The sequence below is a fragment of the Dipodomys spectabilis genome, unplaced genomic scaffold, assembly GCF_019054845.1.
Source record: "Dipodomys spectabilis isolate Male_0828 unplaced genomic scaffold, ASM1905484v1 ptg000017l, whole genome shotgun sequence".
NCBI classification, from domain to species: Eukaryota; Metazoa; Chordata; class Mammalia; order Rodentia; family Heteromyidae; genus Dipodomys; species Dipodomys spectabilis.
The window spans coordinates 14,537,913-14,560,907 of NW_024870694.1; the positions used below are offsets into that span (position 1 = coordinate 14,537,913).

Consider the following 22,995-nt stretch of genomic DNA (forward strand, 5'->3'; position numbering starts at 1 on the left):
TTAAAAGAATACCACTTAATCTATGAAGAACATGTTAGTAAGCAGGCAGTGTTTATACATATATATGCATAATATATATATATATATATATATATATATATATATATATATATATGCATATGGGAAACAGAGTGGCTTTCAGGGCTGGACATTTCCCAAAGATGAACACAATCACTTACTAGAACCTTTAAAAACCATCTTGGTATCTCATTTACAAACGTTTTCCTGGGTAATTTTCTCCTAAAAAGTAGAAAAACATAACAGTCTGTAGCACATCAGAAATCTTCCATTTCAAACGAATGCACGCTGTTTGATTCTCTCTCTTTTTTGGGTTAATGGTAAATAATCATTTCAATACACAAAAGGCATTATGGAAATGTTTACAGTATGAATGTCTTCATTCACAAAAGAATCTTTAGAAACATCTACATAGTCCTTATTTTTAAAAAGGGGAGAGTCAGAAAACTCAATTGTTCAGAAAGTGATTGCCTGGTATGAAGGAAGGTTCTACCAGGATTTTCTTGCTCCTCCTCCTACCAGTCTTTCTGGTCATGTCTTTGCAATTCAGGGAGCTGAAATGATGTATTTGTCAGTGTCACATCAGCAGAAATATAGAGGGAGAAGAGGCCTTATGACAAGGAAGCTTGGGAATCATCTGTGGGTTTTGTCAATGACAGCTGACTGTCATTCACATACAGCAGTATATACTGAGCTCACACAAAGTCAAATTAATTTAAGGCAAACCTGCTCCTCACTAACATTGCTGGGATAAAGCTCAGAGCTCATCAGGAAAGTGGGTCTGTACTATTGACATTTTCCCAGTTAACTCTCATTGACTCAAGTTCCCCAAAAGTAACTTTCAGCATTCCTGTTAAGTGCCAGGAACAGCAATAGCCTCTGCTCTTCCCTTTAGAAAGTAGTTTTACATATATCATTATGGACAAAGGAGATTGTTCCAGCAAGAATTAGCATGACCCTATCCCTGTTCAGCTTTACCAGGATCATCTGTAGTTTGCTCCTCTCTGCTCATAAACACGATCACAGATTAAGAAGGAACAAGATAAGCAAATATAACTTCAAAGCTCATGGGCATCAACAGATACAAGAAAAGGGGAGCATTTTCCAGACTTACTCCTGGATGAGCAGAACATAATGGACATAATACATACTCTTTTGCTAAAAAGATGGGGGGGGGGGTTGAGTCTTTTTTAAAGGCTCAGGATATGGCACAGTATGTACAGTAAAATCTACTTGACCAGTGTTGCTTTTCAAAGTTAATAGTTGCTACACCAATGCCATCTACCTAAAAGGAACAAGCCTTTAATTCAGATTCTACTTTGTCCTTAGTAATTCCACTGATCGACTCAAGGTTCTCATCTTTTCTTATTCAGTCACCAGTCATCTTTCAAGAAAATTGAATAACAAACATTCTTGGTATTTTTCAGAGATTTTTTTCCTTTCTTCTTTTTTTTGAAAGGCAGCATTCATTAAAAATCAAGGCCCTAAAAAAATGCTAACCACTTACGTGGTAAACAATGCACCATATTATAATAATAACTATCTGCAATTTGGCACGACAAATTTAGAGAAGATATGACACTATTAAAAATAACTATCGACTAAAGCAAATATAAAAATACTATTACATTTTTATACTGACATGTTGTGTATATGAAAAAGATGAAAACCGTCAGCAATGAATTTAGTTACCAGCTTGTTAGGTTTCCAGCCAGAACAAGGAAAGGCAGAGGTGGCTGGGTCCAGAATTTCCTAGAGTTCACGGAACACGAGACTCATGGTCACCATTCTGAAAATAGTTTCCTTCTAGGAACACTTATCCATCTTTCTTTTTAACTTAGATGTTTGTTTCCCTGTGATCAGAATCACATGGCTCTTGTTACTGTTTTGATGTTGCAATTCATTAGTGTCCTGCAGGCCATCGTAAAGTCAAATTGAGAAAATTCAGTGCTATACATATTCATTTTAGAGCATGTGGAGGAACCAACCAGTCTCTCAGGAAAATAATTACATCTAACAATAGCTTAAACTCAACCTCAAAATTTTACCAGAGATTTTTGTTCTGTTTTTTCATGTTAGACATTTAAGCTGACTTTTATCTGATCTCTTGCCTAGGCAATGATTTACAAAAGGCCAGGTTCTGGAAGAGAGGGAATATATGTCAAGTAGCTCTAAAAGCCAGGCCCCTTAACTGGGTGGTAGGGCTTGGCTTCCAGAGAGCAGAAACTTAGAAGCAGAAAGAACTTCTGCTATTGGTATTAGTATAATAAATAACTCATAATACATTGTGGTCCTAAAAATTAAGTTGCCTGTGTTCCAACAGCAGGAATAGGAAAACAATAAATGTGTCCATATTGATGACAAAGTAAATGCAAAGTAAAAAGCAGGAAACATTGTGAAGATAGGCAGTTCATCAGAACACAACTGTTAGTTGTTTCTGCCATTTCAAAGATAATTATTACATTGGAATGAAATAGCATGAGAATATGCTGACAGTAGATTTCTAGTGAATTACAGATTTCTAGTGAATTACTCATCCTCTTAAAAAACTGTCTGCTTTACAAAAAATAAAGATAAAATATTTCAAAATCCTAATCTTTAAAAAAAAATAACAAAAAGTAACAAGTTTTCAATACTGACAATGAATTGGCTGTCACAAGGGCACTGCTATATGTGGTCATTCACTAATAGCTGAACCCTAAGAACTCTGGTGTGGTAGATGCCCTAATATCTTTATGACTGAAGTGTGCCCAGCTGACATTTCACAATAAATATGATTGAATAAAGTACATGAAGAGCCAAGAAAATGTTGTTTCAAAAGTAAACCTGATCACTATATGAAATAGAAAAATAAACATTTATAAAGTAAAAATATGGCAAAGAAATGTTGTCCATTTGCCTAATTATCAAATAAAAATACAAGTGTGTTTTCTGAGTTTAGTTACCATTTTAAAGCATGAATAAAAATCACAGGGCAGATAAAAATATAGCTATTACTTTAAGTCACCAAGTCTGTGCTTGGGATATTAACATCTCTAACCTGGATATGGACTTAAGACCAGCCTTCATTTTGTCTTCCCTTCTTTAAATGAAGACTTTCCTATATTCATTTCATTATAACTGGTTAAGTCCTGTTACTTTTCCCTTTCCTCCATTTTCTCAAACTGACCACACAAATTAAGGTTTCATTTCTTTCCAGATTATCATTTGCCTACAAAATAACTCTCAGGTGCCTTTTACCTAAGTCTCCACAATAAAAAAGAAACTTTATGAAACGAAAGCTCTTTCTCAAAATGAGAAATCCAAATCCACTCTGAGAATTTGTTTGAAATACCTTCCCTGAATTCTGCCCAATATTTATAGACGGTCTGGAAAATAAGGCAAATAGAAGGCAGTTCCCAGGACAGGAAAAATTAACAACTCTTTCTCTAGACACATATATTTCTTTCCTAAATAAATGCCATATTGATATGCAAAATAAATGACAGATTCATACAGTGAAAAAGAGCAGGAGGTCAAGCTGAAAGAATTATTAATGGTTTGATTGACATGTATGTATGTTAACAGAGGAGTATAGGTAAATAAACATGTCTGTGAGTTTGCAATCATACCCACTAAATTGCTAAAAGAGAGGGCACCACTTGTAAAAAAAAAATACACTGTGTAGGACCAAATACTCAGTAAAGAACTACTTCATAAAGTTCAACTTCATGACGAATTATTCTAATTATTAGGTGGGACATAAAACATTATTGAGAAGTTGTCAAGACTGTTCCTTTTTTTTTTTTTTTGGTCTGTCGTGGGCTTGGGTACTGTCCCTCGAGCTCTCTACCACTTGAGCCACAGCGCCACTCAAACACTGTTCTTTTAAGCAAGAGGCCACCTTCAGTCAATAGCCAGAGAGACTCTACAGAATCTTCTCTTTTGAAATGATCTTCTAATTCCACTTCCCTTAGCTCTTTCTAAAAGTAAATGTTAAACAAAAGATATAAAGACTGTTTGTTTTTTTAAATTTTCAGTTGATTTTGCAGATGTGTAAATTAATATTTCAGTGAAATAATTTTTGGCAATAATGTTCTTTGCTTGGTGTCTTCTGAAAGCCTTGCTATTGCAGATGCAACAGCACAGTACGTGTTAAATATAGAATACAGACCAATTTTCCCAGTGGTGCTTATTAATATACAAAACCTCTACTAGTTCCATGTATTCAGAACAGTAATTTCAAATGACCCTAGTGTTTCTTTTTTAAATACTTCATAGTTATAATATTTTATTTTCCTGAGAATAAAAAGTAAAAGCTCTGTCCTTCCAAACATCTAATGCACCAGGGGCTACCTCTTATATTCTTTAATTCTGTGGTGCAGCCAACTGTTACCTTTTACTTTAATTCTAACTGCTACATAAAGCCTAGTCCCTAGGTGTCAATACTCCATGCTAAACAAATAACATGTTACAGAGCATTTGGAAACTATATCCCAGGAAATATACATGTAGCCTCGTGGTGGCCAATATCCAAAAGCTACATTTTCTTATACTGCCCAAGTGATCAGAAATAGCAAAATCTTTTGACAGGAATTGAAATTAATGATAGTAAAAAAAAAAAATAAATCCCAGGAATGCAAACACACAGGGGGATAAAAACTAATGTGGCATAAAATCTGTATCATCCAGATATGTGCTACAGTGAGTCCATTTTCAAGGCCGACTCCTAGGTTTTTACTGCTTGTAATGGAAACCTGGGTTGGAAACAGAAAAAGCAAAAACAATTAGGAAAAACATATCTCTAAAATCTCAGCAAATTTCCTCTACTTAAGCAAAGAAATTTATCTTCATATTTATGTATTTCAAGTGGTTCTTTTCTTTGTTTTTGATTGTAAAGTATCTATATACAGAATCATTTTTTATTTTAATATTATCAGTGTATGTGTCCAAAAAACAAAGAGCAATGAACACAGCATTTGAAATGGAAAAATACCAACTATTTCCATTAAACTGGGGATGGTGAAATGCCACAAGCTGATGGGAATTATGACAAGTGAACTGGTTTTTTTTTTTTTTTTTGTCGGTCATAGGGCTTGAACTCTGGGTTTGGGCACTGTCCCTCAGCTCTTCAGTTCAAGGCGAGCGCTCTACCACTTGAGCCACAGCGCCACTTCTGGTTTTCTAGTGGTTTATTGGAGATAAGAGTCTCTTGGACTTTCCTGTCCAGGCTGGCTTTGAACCGTGATCCTCAGATCTCAGCCTCCTGAGTAGATAGGATTATAGGCATGAGCCACCGGCACCTGGCTAGTGAACTGTTTTGATAAATGTGTTCATAATGTCCAACTAGCTCCATCTTTTTCAAAATGTCTTTTAGTTTCAATATTAGGTGGATATCAATGGGGGAAGGAAATCTTTTAAAAAATGTAAATATCTGATATTCCTTTCTCAAAGATTCTGATAATAAGTAAGAAATGTAATTTCATTGGTGCAACAGTAACTTTAAGGACAGCAGACATGGTAATTTAAAGGAATTTGCAAAACTGCCATTAGGTTTGGAAAAATACAATGAAAGTACCATTTGATAAATCTTTAAAAATTGTATCATAACAGATCTGTTAACAAGACCTAATGTTTATAAAGTCTACTGCAAACTTCAAAGTTCTCATCTTATGTGATCTTAACAACTCTGGATTAAATATTTACATTGCCTCTACTTTGCAAATGAGGATGTTAATATAAGAAGGTATCTCCTTATTTGAGTTACAACGTGCATAAAAATACACATATGTATATATATCTGTGAGAACTATTCCTTCCATTTTTAAAGGGGCAATCCAATTTAGATATTCATGTTATTTCTTTACTTCATTCTTCTCTGCATGAACAGTTTGTGTGGTGTGTAAATGCACATATATGAACTCTAATCTGCAGACAAAGGCAGAGGGAAATTAGGAGTCAGTACAGACTGATAATATTTTGTCCACAATACTAGGAACACAACTATTTTTCATATTTCAGAATTTTCAGAAATTTGGAATATTTGCATAGACTAATAGCTAAGCATCCCCAACCCAAGAATCTGACATGTGAAATCCTACATAACACTAGCATTCAAAACATCTCAGAATTCAAATTTCCCTATTAAAATGCTCAAGCTGTAGAAAAAAAAGCAGCCCAACAGATGTAAGTGAGAGTTATAATTACTTTATACGGCTAAAAAAACTATAATCTTTCTCCATTGGAAAATACAAACACATAGAAAATCTTGCATTCACTTTAAGGTACTTTGCATTTTACTTTTTGTTCTTTGTGTTTTAACAAATAAGGAACAACATAGTGGTATAGAAAAAGACAATTTAATTTTTTACTCCAGTAATGAGAAGACAGTACTTGATTTTTTACAACATGAAACTTACAAAAGATGTGCACTGTAAAAAAAGAAATAAAAAAGAAAAAAAAAGATTTGATCACACACACTCTTCTTACCTTTATGAGAGGGCTCTGATTTTGAGAAGTGACGAGTAGAATTGTGCTGGTTTGTAAAGTGAGTATAATCTGGACCCTCAGCTTCTGTCACAGTAGCTGGGGGTGGCCTGAAGAAAAGACAAATTTAAAGAGTCATCTAGGCAGTAGAAACTACAATCACACCTGTCTTTGGGTTACAATATATTTTCTGCAGAAATCAAAAGCCAAAATGCTCTAGAAAAATCTCAGTTTAGTTCCTAGATAGTTGCATGAACTTAAATCAATTATTTTACCCTATTCTTCCTGTGTTTTGATTAACATAATTCAAGCAAAACAAGTATTTTCTCAGCACCTAGTATGTCTGTAGCCCTGTGCAAGATAGAAAGGCAAATGCGATATGACTTCTCCATTTTAAAAAACATTTACTTTGTTCTGCTAGGTTTTACCAAGAAAAAGAAACAGGAAGAAACAAAAGAACAGAAGAAAAGAAATTTACAAAATTAAGGAAGGAAAAAACAATGGAGTCAGGAAAGTGAGTGGCCAGCTAAGGGAGATAAGGTACTTTGAAAAACAAAAATTCACAGTCCAATTTCCTTTGTCCACCAGGTGGCAAAATAGATCTGAAAATAGATTCAACTTGCTACAGTACATACATTGGTAACTTTTTATATCAAAAAGAAAACACTAAAATTGAATTCAAATTTTTCATTAAACATTATTATTTTGGTGCTTAATATCGATTTTTTTCAAATATTTCATATTGATAAAGATTTCAAATCAAAACCTCTCATTGTGCTAGGTACTGGTGGCTCAGGCCTATAATTATAATCATAGCTACTTGAAAGGCTGAAATCTGAGGATCATGTTCAGAATCCAGCCCAGACAGGAAAGTCCAGGAGACTCATCTCCAATTAAACAACAAGAAGCTAGAAGTAGAACTGTGGCTTAAGTGGTATAGTACCTTAAACAAAAAGCTAAGGGACAGCACTCAGGCCCTGAATTCAAGGAACCAGCACAAATAAACCAACACCCTCTCATTCCTTTTTTTTTTCCCCCAAAATATATTCAAGTTTTATACTAAAACATAGAACCAGGTTAATATTGTTTTGAAAGTATAAAATATAAGTATCCTGAGGTTTATAAAGTTAAAGTCAGTTTGGTACCATGGTCTCTGCAATATAAAAATCAGGCAAGAGCATTCAAATTTTTCATCCTATCCCAAGCACTGGGAAGATGGGATATAAACCTGGGTGGATAGTGAAGAAGGCCTGGCTGTGAATTCTACATAGATTAACTCAATTAATTCTTAGTGCAAGATCCAAGTCTCCAAGGTAGTTAGGAGGTACATATTTCAGAGGTCAAAAACATAAAAAATATATACATTTAAAAGGATAAAATGATGCCTTGATACACATATGTGTTGTGTATCACCTAAATACATTTATCTCCTCAAACATCTATCATTTCTCAGTGGTGAAAGCTTCCACACTTGACTGCCGCTTTTCAAAACGTAGAGCTCACAGCGGCTACCTTGCAACTCTCCTGTGCAACAGCATACCAGACCTTTTTGTTCCCGTGTAACTGCAACTTAATTCCTTTCTCTGTTCAGTATTAGCCTATTCTCCCCAGCCATCTTTCTGTATTTCATGTTTTCTCCTCATATTCCAACCATAAATTCTTTTGAAAAGCCACTATGAGCAAAAAGGAACAAAAGAGGCTCCTTCCCTGGTCTTGAATGCTGACAACAGAAGTGTAAAAACAACAGTTACTCTTAACTACAACCCAAGACTTCCTAAGAGAAGTCAGGAGGTATACACACCTCAGGTATGTATGAGAATGCAAAAAGGACACAGACTCAAACAGGAATGAGTTTGGGCATGTTTAAATTGGGCATATTTAAATGACATGCACCAACACTGTAACCATAAAGAGATCCAGTAACAATTTAAAATCTGAGATTTTATTTAGGAAGATGGTTAATCTCCTGTCTCTCTAGCGCTGGTTATAAATACATAAATGCTGAAGTGCAGAGATAAGAATTGGTCCTCAAGAAAAAAAGCCACAATGTTCTGGATACATCTCAGTTTCTACAAAATACTATTATCTGACTTATGAATGTGATCCAATAAAGTTTAAGAATAATACTGTAAGACTCGATACAATACCACCTCAAAATTACAGATTTTTTTATCTCTTCTCTAAAGAAGTCTTCTCAAGCAACTGATCTCTCCTAACTTACCTAGAACATCACTTCTTCACCCTGCTTTTCAATGAAAGTGTCATCTTACCTTGCTGACCTGTCATTCTTAGAACGATGAGATTCATCACTCTCCTTCGACTTTGGGTGTGTTGATTTAGCTGATTTTGACTAGAGACAGAAAAACAACGACACACACATACACACAAATAAGGTTTAAGAAATACACCTATCACATCAAGCTTTTCTTCAGTAATTTTATCTTACTTTTATTTAAGCAATAAGGCACTTTTATAATACAGCCATTCAAGTTAAAAAAGGCTCTCAGCAGATAGCCAGACATACAAACATGCCACCCCACACAGCCACAGATTATTAAGAGTTATGGGGGGAGGGAAAGTGGAAGAAAAATGAGGGAGGTAACAATATTCGACAAGAAATGTACTCATTACCATCTGTACATCACTTTGACAATAAAATTAAGTTTAAAATAAAGGCTGCATAACAACACATAAGAACTGGAAGATTAGGTTTGGGATTTCAAGTTTTCTTTTGTACATCTGACTTAAGAATGATGATTTTTCAACCAGACAACTAAGGCATATGTAAATCAACACTCCATTAAAGGAACAGTACCAGTACCAATCATGTCATGTTAATCACAGACGTCATAATGTTCCTAGCAATGTGTTTATCCCCCTATGACTCTTCTGATTTATTAACCATAAAATACTTGTTCTTTTCTAGTTAACAAAGAAGCTGAGTAACTGTGGCAAAAATGCATCTGACAAAAGACCTTGAATATTGAAAGAGTAACTTAGAGCTAAGTAAACCTAAGTAATGTGGAAATCATACTTTAAGACTGAGACTTGGTAACTAAGCAAGAGGAAACAGTATGGCAATAATTTCAACATGTCTTCTTTTGCCTTACAACCATTACTGAGACTGTGAGGTAGGACCAGGGACCCAAGGGAGGACTCAGAGAGAAGAGTGCTACCCATCAACTGGATCATGGATGCATAACCTAGGCTGCAGTGTGACAGTCGCATTGTAAACGCCCTTCTAAAACAGGTTTTACTGCATGAATTATCTTCCCCTTCATCTGTTCTTGTATTCAACTTGATCTTATATGTGTTCGCTGCTGTTTATAATTTGACTTAGTGGGTAAGAGCCCTCTGTATTTCCACATTGGTCCAGAATGATATGCTGCATGTACAAAGTCACTGAAAGCAGTTTGCTAAATTAAAGTTGAAATCGCTACATACAGCAACCAAATTATTTCAGGATGAGTGTAGTCACTGTCCATTTTGTTACCTGACTAATGAGAGAAAAGACAATAATCAAGACACATGCTAAACAGTTCTGATATTGCGATATAAAGTAAAGACTGTGATGATAGCATTCAGTCAGTCTTCCATAAATGAAATTATGACAAAGCAAAAAAGGACCAGCTAAGGGAAGAGATGCAGAAAAATGCAACACAAAGACCAAGTAGCCAGAGAAACAGTATGTCTCTAAGATGGTGAAAGCATGTGAAATGCTGCCTTTTCTCATGACCTGAGTACATGAAAAATAAGGTAATTCAAGACCAGAGGCATCTGCATCTCAGCTGTCAAAATGCACAGAATGAATTTTCCTAGTACGAGTTGCAACTTTTACATTGCTGTCTTCAGGAAATTTTCACAATAAAACATTAGATTCATATGCAATGAAGATCATTATGCATTCCCTAAATACATTTGGAAAACTTACCCTAATAACACATTACCCTCATTAATACATTTTTACTATTATTTTTAATTAAAACAAAATAAAACAAAACACACACTAAAAAAATTCTACCTTTGATTCGGGGTCATGCTTTCTTTTGTCCAAAGAGGACCTCTCCCGATCTTTGGCTTTTTTATAAGCTTTCTTTTCTTCAGCCATGAGAAGGCGAGCAATTTCCTAAACAAAATCCAGTCAATACCATTACCTACAGAGTTAGCATGGAAATTACTGGGATGTTTACAAAGGAATATCCTATGAAGCTCTCTGACATGAACTTACCTCATCCTGGGCTACTTGAGCAGCTCTCATATCCACCTGGGTAGCCTGTAAAGCAGATACATGAAAGTGATTGAATTGGAACTTATGCTTTATATATTTTTATGTTTTTTTATTATAAAAATAATGCACAGAGGGCTTACAGTTATATGAGTAAGGTAATAAGTTGTAAAGTTCATTTTCAACATAGTGTCTTGTACATCTCTCATTGTTACAATGGGTCAATTTGTATCCTTGTTTCAGCACTTATGCTTTATATATTTTTTTAAATCTTATATAAAATAAACTGGCACCAGGTGCCAGTGGCTCACACCTGTAATCCTAGCTATGCAGGGAAGCTAAGGTCTGAGGATCGCAGTTCCAAGTCAGCCCAGGCAGGAAGGTCTGTGAGACTCTTATCCCCAATTAACTACCAAAAAGCTGGAAGTCAAGCTGGAGTTCAAGTAATAGAGCGCCAGCCTTGAGCAAAAAAGCTCAGAAACAGTGTTGAGGCTCTGAGTTCAAGCCGCAGTACTTGCAGACACAAAAATTAATTTAAAAAAGAACTGACATAAAAAGTTAGCTGTGTTTAGCACTGCTGAAGTTGCTAATACTCTGCATACATTCACTGGCCAGAGCAGAGCCATATTTGGTCAAATTCTACAACAGATTCTTAAGAAAATTTCCAGAACTTAATAATGCAGAACTAGGTACGTAACTGTGTTGCTAATTCTGCCTCAGCAAGTAAAACTGGAAGTAACTGAAGTAACAGTCCCCCTCTCCACCAGGATACATCCCATACCTTCAGGAGTATCTAACACCGCAGATAGTCTACTACGTTTTGTATACTCACATACACAGAGCTAGGAGAAAGCTTAGTTGACAAATTAGGTCCCAAAAGATGAACAATATTAAAAGAACACATATAGCGCTATGTTGTTATAAAAGTTGGTAGTTGTTTTTTCTGGGTTTTCCACTGTACTTTTTGGACTACAGTTGGCCCTGGTCATTGCAACCACAGATTTAGTTATGGATAAGGAACCAACAATACACAACACCCACTGTCTATAGTTCTGAACTGATAGCGATTGAGCCATTACATAATCCTTGTATAACATTCACAATGTAACTGAACTGTTAGTCGAGACACACAAAAAACAAACAAACAACAACAACAAACCCTACTGATTCACCTGAACTTTTCCCCTGAAATGTGCTTACCAAAAGTTCTTCTTCTTGCAGTTTTCTAGCAATCTCAGCATCATACCATTCCTGATCCCTGTGGGTCCCTCGCGATGGAGTTGAGATAGCTTCTTTCATCACTCTTGGCTTCATTCCTAAAAGAAACTCCATACAATGAGGCAACCGTAAACCGATACAAAAGTTTCCCTTTATTATCTATAACTGACCATACAGCCTCCACATCAGAATTTAGTGTGGAGTACATCTCAAATATACTTTTCCAGAAGCATGAGATTGTTGATAACCAAACTGTCCTGATAAAAAAATCCCTCTCACATAGCTTCTTCAACAACAGAAACATGCACGAAATCTCCTTCACAAAACAGGAAATGGAAGTTTAAAAGTCATTAAAAAAAAGGGTTTAAAGAAAACGAAACAGCATCTTTTGCAAGGCTATTCATCAAGACAGGAGGGAATGAGAAGCCTCTTTCTAGTTCCCACAGCTAATTGTCTCACTGAAGAGGAGACAGGAAGGCATCTGCAAGTTACCTGAAAGTATCTATTAGCCCAGCAGTAGCTTCTGATTTGCTAAACACAATGGCTCTAGATCCTTCACATAGTATTCACCATCTAATGTCATTACTAACTTTTAGGGAAGACATAATATACAAGAAATATGCACTGACAAGAATTCTATTTCTCTTGGGAAAAAGGAGTATGAGGGGATTAAGAAGTCCTGTAATTCTGGCTTTTTACTTTGAAATATTATAGATATCATTTTTTTCTTTAGTGGCTACTAATTACAGCAAATGTTAATGCTTGTTTCCATTTTGTAGGTATTTCCCACATACCCTATTATAATTACTACACAGCATAAATGTATTGTGCTCAGAAATTCCAAATATATTAAATGCAATGAACAGTATCAGCTATCTGGAACATTCAGTAAATGGACACAGAAAGGAGAAAATGTACTCATGACTACCTTATCTCCTTATGTCAGTAGTGCCAACTGCCACTGACATACAAACATATTAAAATTCCTCAGAAGTGCTTTAGAAATAAAAAGGTATCTGTGCAAACCCCCAGACATTCTAATTTGAGTAGCCTGGATGAGCTCTGGCCTTGTGTAAGTTTGTTTCAAGACTTTCTAGTTGATTCTTAGTTGTAGTAGGAGTAGTTGAAACTACTATTAACTAAGTAATAGTTGAAATCACCTCCATCAAAGTACATTAAAATGATTATCAAAAAGTCTCACGATACTCAATTCACTCATTAAAACACATGCACACACATGTGCACATGTGTACACACACACACACACAAAGTCCATCTTTGTGAAGGTTCAATTAAGCATGGTGGTAAATTCAAAAACCGAGACTTACATGCATTTACGGTTACTGTTTTTAAAAAGTGAATATAAACCTGAGCTTCTTTGCTTCAGACTTATTAAGAACCTGATTATACAGATCACTTCAAATCATTTCTACAGCTACTAGGTCTTATGCTATGCTATACTGGGTTTACCCTATATTTCTGACTGGTTTGGAAAAGAAAAAAAAATAGTAAATGCTCCCGAGAACAAACTATATATAAACAGGATTTACACCTCTGGAGTCCCTTAAATCGATCTAGAAAGGCAGATTATTGGGAAAGTAAATAAAACTACATGAGGAAATTAGCACTGGGAGAGACCAGTGGACAAATATGCTGTTGTATCATCCTTTAATCTACAGAACAAGGCTGTTCATTAGTATGTAATGTCCTTCTTTATCTCCTCACTAATTTTAATTTGAAGCCTATTTTATCTGATACTAGGATTGCTACTCCAGCCTGTTTGTGGGGGCCGTTTGCTTGGTAGATTTTATTCCAGCCTTTCACTTTCGGAATATGTTTTTGTAGGAAAGGTACATCTCTTGAGGACAGTAGACAAATGGATCCTGTTTTTTGATCCAACTAGAGATTCTATGCCATTTGATTGGAGAGTTAAGTCCATTAATGTTGAGTTAGGATTGCGAGGTGTCTGGTAGCTCCTGTCACGTTATCTACCTTCTTAGGGTGTCACTGAGGTTCTGCCTATTTATCTGATTCTTTGTTTGGGGGCTGTTTCTCTGCCCTCATCATGTTCTAGTTGGCTATGTGTAGGCTATCTTTAAGTATCTTTTGTAGTGCTGGTTTATGAGTAGATCAAGAAAATGTGGTACACACACACACACACACACACACAATGGAATTCTATGCTTCCATCAGAAAGAATGACACTGCCCCATTTGTTAGGAAATGAAAGACTTGGAAAAAATCATATTAAGTGAAGCCAGTCCCAAAGAAATTTAGGTCTCATGGTTTTCCTTATTTGCAATAATTAGTATGCATATACGATAATTATCAGATGAGCTGAAAAGCTCAAAAGCTATGTACATATGTCCACATAAGATGATGCTAAATGAAATGAACCCCAAGATATGGACACAATAGGTCTTTATTGTTATTGTTTTAGATGAACTATGTGATTTCTTTTTTATTTCCTGTACGTTCTTCCCCCTATGGCCTATCCCCTGTTGTCACTGTACTTGATTTTGGTACCCTGCATCTTATACATACATTTGTCTAATCTGGGGAGCGGGAAGGGGAATAACAAAATGCTGAAACAAGGATACAAGATGACCCATTGCAACAATGATACCCACAGGACAGTATACTGGAAATGAACTTTACAAATTTAGGCAGGGAGTGGGGGTGGGGGGTGGGAGGGGGTTGAGGAGGGAAGGGATAGTGGGACAACAACAGGGAAGGGGTAACAGTGATCGACAAGTCATGCACTCATTGTCTTACTCATGTAACTGTAACCCTTCTGTGTAGCATCTTTATAATAAAAATTTTTTAAAAGGCAGTTCAATGCACAATCCACAGCCTCATTCATAATAATATAATATGCCAAACTTCTCCCATTTTGCTATCTATAGCTAATAAAATGGTAAAGGAGGAAGTGCTTGGATTTTAAGACATTAACCTTTTTTCACTAGGGATGAAGATGTGTTTCAAATGGTAAGAATGCCTACCTAACAGACGCAGAGCCCTGAGTTCAAAAGACAGTACTCTAACAAGTCAGAATTAACCAAGAAAATATTCTGCTTTAAAATCTATGAGAGGGGGGCTGGGAAGATGGCTCAGTGATAGAGCGCTTGCCTTGCATGCATGAGGCCCTGGGTTCAATTCCTCAGCACCCCATAAGCAAAAAGAAAAAACCCAGAAGTGGCGCTGTGGCTCAAGTGGTAGAGTTCTAGCCTTGACCTGAAGAGCTGAGAGACAGCGCCCAGGCCCAGAGTTCAGGCCCCACGACCGGACCCAAAAAAAAAAAAATCTATGAGAGGAAAAGAAGGGGTGACATTGACCAAAAAAAAAAAAGTAGTCTTTACCTCACCCATGTAACTATAACCCCTCTGTAATCACACCTTTATAACTATAAAAAAGGTAAAATCTACCAAAGACTTGCTTTAATTCTACCAAATACACAATGAATGAATGTTTTTGATTGTTTTGACAAACTGACAAGATTATAACCACTAGCAGTTAAAAAAATGACAATTTGGTAAAAGTCAAAATACTCAGAAGGGAAGTAATTCAAATCCTTGCTGTATCATTGGAATTGGTAATTCTCATTAAATAGAAAGATCTCAAAGCACTGAATTCTTGAACTTACACGAGTTCTTACTCTTCATAGTTCTCGCTGTTCTTCAGGTGATTAATAGTTCTATAAACCCACATAAGGAACCACAGTAGCACCGTGAGAAGCAGTCATTACAGAAACAGAGATGTTTTTAAAAATGGTTTTAAGACATGGTGAACTGTAGGTTATTAACTTGAATGGCTGCCTTCATTTTGACAGCCTAAACCTCCAATGGGTGTGCGTGTGTGTGTGTGTGTATGTGTGTGTGTGTCTCAGGTGGGACTCAGAACCCTGCCCATGCTAGGCAAACACACTTATTGACCAGCCACAGCCCTTAGAAACTAATCTAATTGTCCCTTGTTTTCCTGTTCATCCTTCAGTGTGAGAATACAACTTCCCCAAATGAATACAAATAAAGCATCCTTTTTAATGCTTCAGAATGAGATCGATTGCTCAAAGTACTGCATGATAAATTTATTCCAAGGTTGAAACAAAATTCTACGGTGACTAACAGATTTGCTATCATGTAGGAATATTTTTAAGTCATCTCACATGTAGGGAATGTCACAGGACATTTGAGAAACAATTGATAGCATCAAAGTGCAGATATTTTCTGGCCTTGAGAGAATAAGAAGATAACCTGCAAAAGTGATAAGCTTATTTAAAAGTGTAGTTCAACAGAGAAATGTGTTTCCAAAGTTAGGTATGATTTAATTGCCAGTAAGAAGTTAACCAATCATCTATTTAGTTTAGCGATTTAGTTTTATGTTACTTTTTCAAATGAGTATGGATGTTGTTGTATAAATGCTCTTGGAACAAGCTTTCTCCTCCTTCTACTTTCTTCATATTGAGTAAAATAAAAGTTTGGGTTGTGCTAATGGCCTTAAGAACTTTGGTTTGATAGGGTCTTTTTTTCTGTTTTTTGCCCCCAACAGCAAGTACACAGTATGACTCTTTTGAACTACTATTCCAGAAAGGTTGCAAATTCAATGGCCTGGAAGGGTAAAATTTGTAAGGCGAGTTGAATGTAAAATGGTGAATACTTCACAATTCACATTTTAGTCATTTTAATACTGACTAGCTACACCGTTTTAAAAACTCTTGCAGTAGCAAAATAAAAGAGCATTTGCCTACAGTTCCAGTACTGGGGCCTATGGGTCAGTTTACCATCATGCTTCCTAAACCCTTCAGTATAACTAAAAGCCCTGCAGGTGAACAGTCCTTTAGAGCACATTTCCAGAGTCAAATTCATACAACCAGAATAGAGCTCAATGTAATCACCATTTCTTGCCTTCCCAAAACATGCCTTTTTTTGTTGTTGTTGGTTGTGAGGCTTGAACTCTGGGCCTGGGCGCTGTCTCTCAGCTCTTCAGATCAAGGTGAGTATACTACCACTTGAGCTACAGCGCCACTTCCAAAACATGTCTTTCTTAACATTAACACAAATACCTACTCCAGATAGATACTACTTTCTTTTCTATTCTCCACTGTTCTTTCTTTATATCTCCCTAACGCATCTCTGATTTGGCAAGTATTTGTTCACATATCCATCTTCTTGGCTTAATCTTCTGAGGTTCAGATTCAAGCATAAATCCCAAAACAAATGTATTTGTGGTAGACACTCAGTTTGGCTTGCTAACCTTCATTTTTCCTTGTAATGAGGTCCTTCAATCAGAGATACTATGATAGGAAAACCAACTGAATCAACCTGAATCTGAAACCTGGAAACCAGCTTCCCAGCCACAAGTAAAGCATAACTAGGCTATAGCAGGTGCCACCTTTATATGCCTTTCCCCATAACCTTTCCATCTCTGTAAAACTTCCTTGAGAGTTCAATAAAACCAGGATGGTGAGTAGGGTCTATTAAAACATCAGACAGTGTGATGTTATGACATCATCTTAGCCACAGGGAAAGTCTCACCTCAGATTTGTTCCCACAGCACAAAAAACAATTAATTCCTATGTTGATGACAGACTTCAGAGTTAAGTCTTAGAGGTGCCAAAAACTTAAGACTCAAATCTAATCACTTCATTTACAGGTTCCAAGAACTTACATTTACTGATACTTTACAAACAACATCTCCAGTTACAATTTGAGAAAGAGCATAAAATGTAACTTAAAGCAATGTCTTTTAAACTTTAACTTTATAAGAATGTATGTCTAAAACATGCCCAAACTGACCCAGAAAATATACCTTGTCAGGGAGCAGCCTATTTTCTTCCTATGTTGAAAATAATCTGAGGCCCAGAATTTGGAAATACTGCCTTAAAATATTTGACTACCCAACCCCTCATTTTACAAAGATGAGGTCAAGAAAATGGAACACTTCCAACATATCAGCATACAAACACCATTAAATCATTATCACTAGATCTTTTGGGTTCACTGAAATAAAACCAGAAATTCAGAACATTTGATTAGGTATGAGAAGCCCTGACATACAGTCTCCTCAAATGAAGAAATGCAGAGGTTTGAGCATGTTCACCTGATGCCTGGGCCTGGTAGAACCCTCCTAGGATTCAATATATCTTCACTGGAAGAGCCTCTGAGGAATCTGTATACCCTCATCACAGAAGGAGAAAAGCACAAATGTTTTCCTTGCTCCTCCAGACCTGCATAGTGTTTGGCTTCAGGATTTGTTTCAACGAAATGCGTTCAAACCACACAGGAAGAAAGGTTGCTTAAGATGCTCATAAAATGCATTGTATAATGTATACATGTAAAACCAGGACTTCCAATGGGGCCACCCTTTATTACCTGGATCATGGAGGTGGTACAGTTCTCTCTCTGAGAAGGGAGGAGTCCTGGGCCTGTGTTTTCTTTCTCTGTGCTCACTTTGCCCATGGTCCCTCCCATATACAGCTTCCTTGTAGTGAAGCCCCGATTTCTGTGAGGACTTGGGTGAAAGTGGGTCTTGGTGTCGGGACTGCTTTTCTCGATTCCGAGTTTGATGGCCAGTGTTAGCATTGCAGTCATCACACCCAGAGCTCAGAAACACCTCACCACTAATCCTGGGAAGAGGAGGTCTCCGCAACCTCTCTTGACCAGACCGTTTCCTTTCGTGCTGCTCCCTGGTAATTTGGGGATCATCCCTTACTTTTCTCCAATTAGCAGATGTCAGGGATGTCTCTGATGAACCACGTTCTTCCAGCTCTTCCAAGCCCTCTAGTGGATGTCTTGCTTTCTCCTTCATCTGCTTCACAGTTTGTGCATCATTTTGTGGTCTATGAGATCTTGAGCATCCAGAACCCAATTCCCTGGCCCTCCTTGACCTTGGTAGGTCTGAGAGGAGGTAGGGGGATGTGAAAAATAAAAATGCAGATTAACTTAATGAGGGAATGAACTCATTACACAGGGGAAGTTGGGGCCCAAGTTTAACATGATTTAAAAAATGGGGAAAACTGCTTTATCAACCTCAAAACTGAGAAGAGGGGATGAGCATTCACTGGAATGGTCTATGCACACATGAAAGTTTCTAGATACATAGCCAAAATGATTAAAAAAATAAAAACTAAAATTAAGTAAATTAAATTGGAAAGAAAAACTTGATCAAGATTAGGTAGAATCAACAGAGTGTATTTATATTTGCCAATAACAAAAAAATTACAGTCGTTAAACACTGAATTCTACTTTATTAACCAATCTGGAGCCAATGTGTATAGACACTCAAGAGTTTTATTTTAAAAAACACTCTATTTCCTTGATAGCCTTTCAAATATCCTTATTGGAAATAAAATGCACATCACAATATTACTAGTTTCTACCTAATTTAGAGAAATGGTCCCTATGCCTTCCCCTTTCGTGGGGCCAAAATAAACCAGCTATTTCAGAGAACTGTCTTATATTGTATTTCGGTGTGGAAGAGGATGGAAGATAACTTTAAGTGAGTAAATGACCCTGTTATCTAATTTTGTTCTTGATTTTAGCTGAACCTTGGCAGAGGAAGAGAAATGCCAAAGTAACATACATAAAAGGGGTCATTTCCAAAATATATTTCAAAACTCATGACACTGTCTTCTTTGTATAAAAACAGAAGAATTGCTAAATACATGTCCTCAAGCTTAGTGAAAACTTCAAATTTGCACATACATCTATGGCAGCTTTGTCAGGTCTCATTTGCATACAGCGTATTATCAAAATCAAGGGAGTAAATTAACATGCACTTTGCAAGAACATGCTAATATTAATATTTTTCTACACTCTTTACTATATTTTGCCAATAATAAAAAGAAATGCTAATCCACGGAAGAGTACTAATATATGTACCCTGCAGGAATTAACCATTTGCTGACTCACAAGTGAAAGAGAAACTAGAATTTGGTAACTGGGTAAGAGGGCTGTATTTTCTTAGTTTTTAGAGCTCTGAATTGTTTTGGCTTATTGCTTTTGATCATGGAAATCTGATAAAACAACAGATAGGGAAGGATGTGCTTAGCCCAACATTGACCTTCTAGCTTCCACTCAAAAACCTCAGTTTCCTCTTACATTTTCCAGAAGGAAATTTGTTTCACAGATAAGTCCAGATTAAAATCTGTCTTCTATACAATCTGCAAGTTATACAGTTACCTCTATTACTTATGGTTAAATGTGTATTATGCATAAAAACACAAGTAAAACAACAAATTCTGTGACTGAGAAAAAAAGTTATCTTCTGTATTAAGCTAACTTGTAAATATGTCTTCACAACTGAAAGAACTGGCCACTACAGTGAATTATTGTTACTCTGTGCACATTCTGAGAATAAGGCTTTACAGTGCCTGTTCAGAGTTGTATGAATGCAATATACCTTTAAGCCTAAAAGAAACAGACAGAGTTTTGTTTCAACATGAATTTGTGAAGCTGTTTCTGTTTTTCTTCTTACACAATTAACTAATCCATAATAGTTTTACTTTGGGGAAATACGTTGCACAGATTATTAGAACTATTTTAGATTTTTCAAAGTGTAATTATATATATTTTTAATAGATAAGTTATTGTGATATCTTTACATCAAAGAGGTGAGAAACAGATGTAGAACATTTCCTTGAATCCTTTGGCACTGTTGAGAATGTTTCTTGTGACAAAGTTATTTGGCAAATATAATTAACTCCTTTTTTGCCAATACATATATATATATATAAACACATATATACATACAGATCTATATTTTAAAATTGGTTCCATGTTTGTCATTCAAGATGGCTTGTTTATAAAAACAAAACATTCACATTTAACATTGATAAATAGATAGGACCTGAGTTTACACATCCTTCAACAAAATTACAATCGATTTTTTTCAACATCTATGTGAAGGCTCTAATTTTAGAATTCCATTTTCTAGATGAGATTAAAAGGCTTAAAAGTTATAGTAAGTAACTTTGCTAAAATTTTAGTTGTAAGACAAAGAAAGAACTTGAATCACAACCTTGTATGACTTTAAAGACCAAGACTTTCAAAAGAAAATCATCAATATGGATTTGAAAGAAAAACATGGATACACAAAAATAATATATACCGTTTCACAATTTATATGCATTTTGTAAATGTTTTGGGTAATTTCAAATTTATAGATCATTTTTAGGATTTATTCAGGCACACAAACAGCTGAAAGGACAACCAATCTACAAGGTGTGATTATTATGTAAGTAAGGCAAAATCAAACTACTTAAAAAGACAGAAAAATACAATTACAGAATACCAATCTACAAGGTGTGACTATTATGTAAGTAAGGCAAAATCAAACTACTTAAAAAGACAGAAGAATACAATTACAAAATATGCAGATGTGTTGGGAAAGAACCACTGCAAAAACATAAGGACTGCTTTGTAAATATGGAGAATTCATTATGGTATTGTCTTTGAGGTATTCAACCTGGTCTAACTCCATGGGATATAAATGAGAACATGGTCAACAATATATAGTCTCTCAATAACCACAGCTGAGGCAAAAGGAATCCCACAATCTATACACATACATAAGCTCACAAGGGCCCTACTTCCTGTCCTCAATACTCTCTCAGTCTCCCACAAGCATAGAAGCCACTCGCTACAGGTTCACTAAAATAAATATAGAAACATAGCTGGAGCTATGTTTGCATAGCTCCAGCTCTAGAGCTATGAATCAGGATCACAGTACTCAAGTCAAAGCAAACAGGCTTAAGTCTCATTTCAAGATATCACAGGCTTTAACACAGGCAGGTTAACATTAGTCTCTTCACATATTTTACTACTTCTCATCGTCTTGCTGTTTTTACAGACTTACAAGCTTAAAATAGTTACTTTTACTTATAGTAAACATGCCTTTAAAAAATAACCATATTTTGAAACCAAAGAGTTGTTAACCCCTTACTTTCTGGTCTCTAGTATCACAAAATATGATAATATTCTTTCTTTTTAAATGAACTAATATGTAATTTGATCAGAAACACTAGCAAGTTTTTATATATGAGAAGAAACCATCAAGCATTAAATAATGAATCTACTTACTGAACAGACCATACAGATTAGCTCTGATAGGCAAGACTAGGCAAGACTTGAAAGATTATACTTGGTAATGCTAACATGTACATATGCATGATTTTCACTCTACTCACAAAGGACGAATACTTTTTTATTTTTTGAAGTGAAATGACAGAACAGATCATCTCAAAATCTTTTGTTCTCTACAAGTTATCTTTAGGTTTTGTTCCTTGGTAACTCTGCAACTATGTGAAGCTGAACTTCATTAAACAGAAAATGAAATTCAGGAAATGTCTGATAAAATATTTGAAAAGATCTCAACTATGCTTGTTAAGTATTCATTTCCCAACACATTTTGAAGATAAAGAATCACCATCACCACAACCACTAGCATCACAGCACCATCACCACACTGTAAAACTTGGGCATAAGAAGTAAAACCCTAGAGGAGTGTCTTTCCTTCAGAAATTAATCGTGATCATCAAACATGATAGCATCAAATCCAAAAAATAAACAAGAACAGTAAATCTCAAAGCTTAATATGGTTTGTCATCAGAAGGTTAAATCACTGGCCTAAGTCTGAAGGTCAAGAACACGAGAAAAAGCTATGTTACCCATTAACTGATGCATAAAGTACTTTCTTTATTTAGAACACTGCTAATTCAAACTCAAACAGCACTGTCCAGACTTCCTTGAGAAAGGCTAAGTCTAAAGACTCACCTGCCACTCCACAGTGAGAGTAGTGGCTGCAGCACAGATTTCATTCCAAGTGGTACATACAAAGCCATTCTCAAGATTTTAGTGTTATAAAAATGGCTGTAATTGTACAAGTAAGGAATAGATGAACTCACCAACATTAAATAGAATACTCTCACAAATCTAAATGTACCCAATGCCTGAGTATAAGAGAACTCTCCCCAGGTCCCTATGGTCATTTTACTGACAAAATTAAAGGGGTATCTTATCTTGTGGATGGGTCTAAGAACAGAATAGATTGAATGGGTCTAAGAACAGAATAGA

The 22,995-nt window shown here is 35.9% G+C and overlaps 1 protein-coding gene across 3 annotated transcripts in view; it reads right to left on the reverse strand.

Annotated features, from left to right (window-relative positions):
- Window positions 1-1,473: 1,473 nt before the first annotated feature.
- The window catches only part of Ccdc50 (coiled-coil domain containing 50), a 63,244-nt gene continuing 41,722 nt past the window's right edge, over window positions 1,474-22,995 (reverse strand). For 2 of the 3 annotated variants that reach the window (XM_042670063.1, XM_042670066.1), the window contains 7 exons: window positions 18,295-18,819; window positions 11,909-12,024; window positions 10,712-10,756; window positions 10,505-10,609; window positions 8,754-8,833; window positions 6,487-6,593; window positions 1,474-4,754 (listed from right to left, as the gene is read on the reverse strand). In XM_042670063.1, the coding sequence (XP_042525997.1) occupies window positions 4,735-4,754; window positions 6,487-6,593; window positions 8,754-8,833; window positions 10,505-10,609; window positions 10,712-10,756; window positions 11,909-12,024; window positions 18,295-18,819 (998 nt within the window). In that variant the 3' untranslated portion in view covers window positions 1,474-4,734. The remainder of the gene's footprint in view (window positions 4,755-6,486; window positions 6,594-8,753; window positions 8,834-10,504; window positions 10,610-10,711; window positions 10,757-11,908; window positions 12,025-18,294; window positions 18,820-22,995) is intronic. The other variant, XM_042670064.1, reaches the window with a different exon arrangement.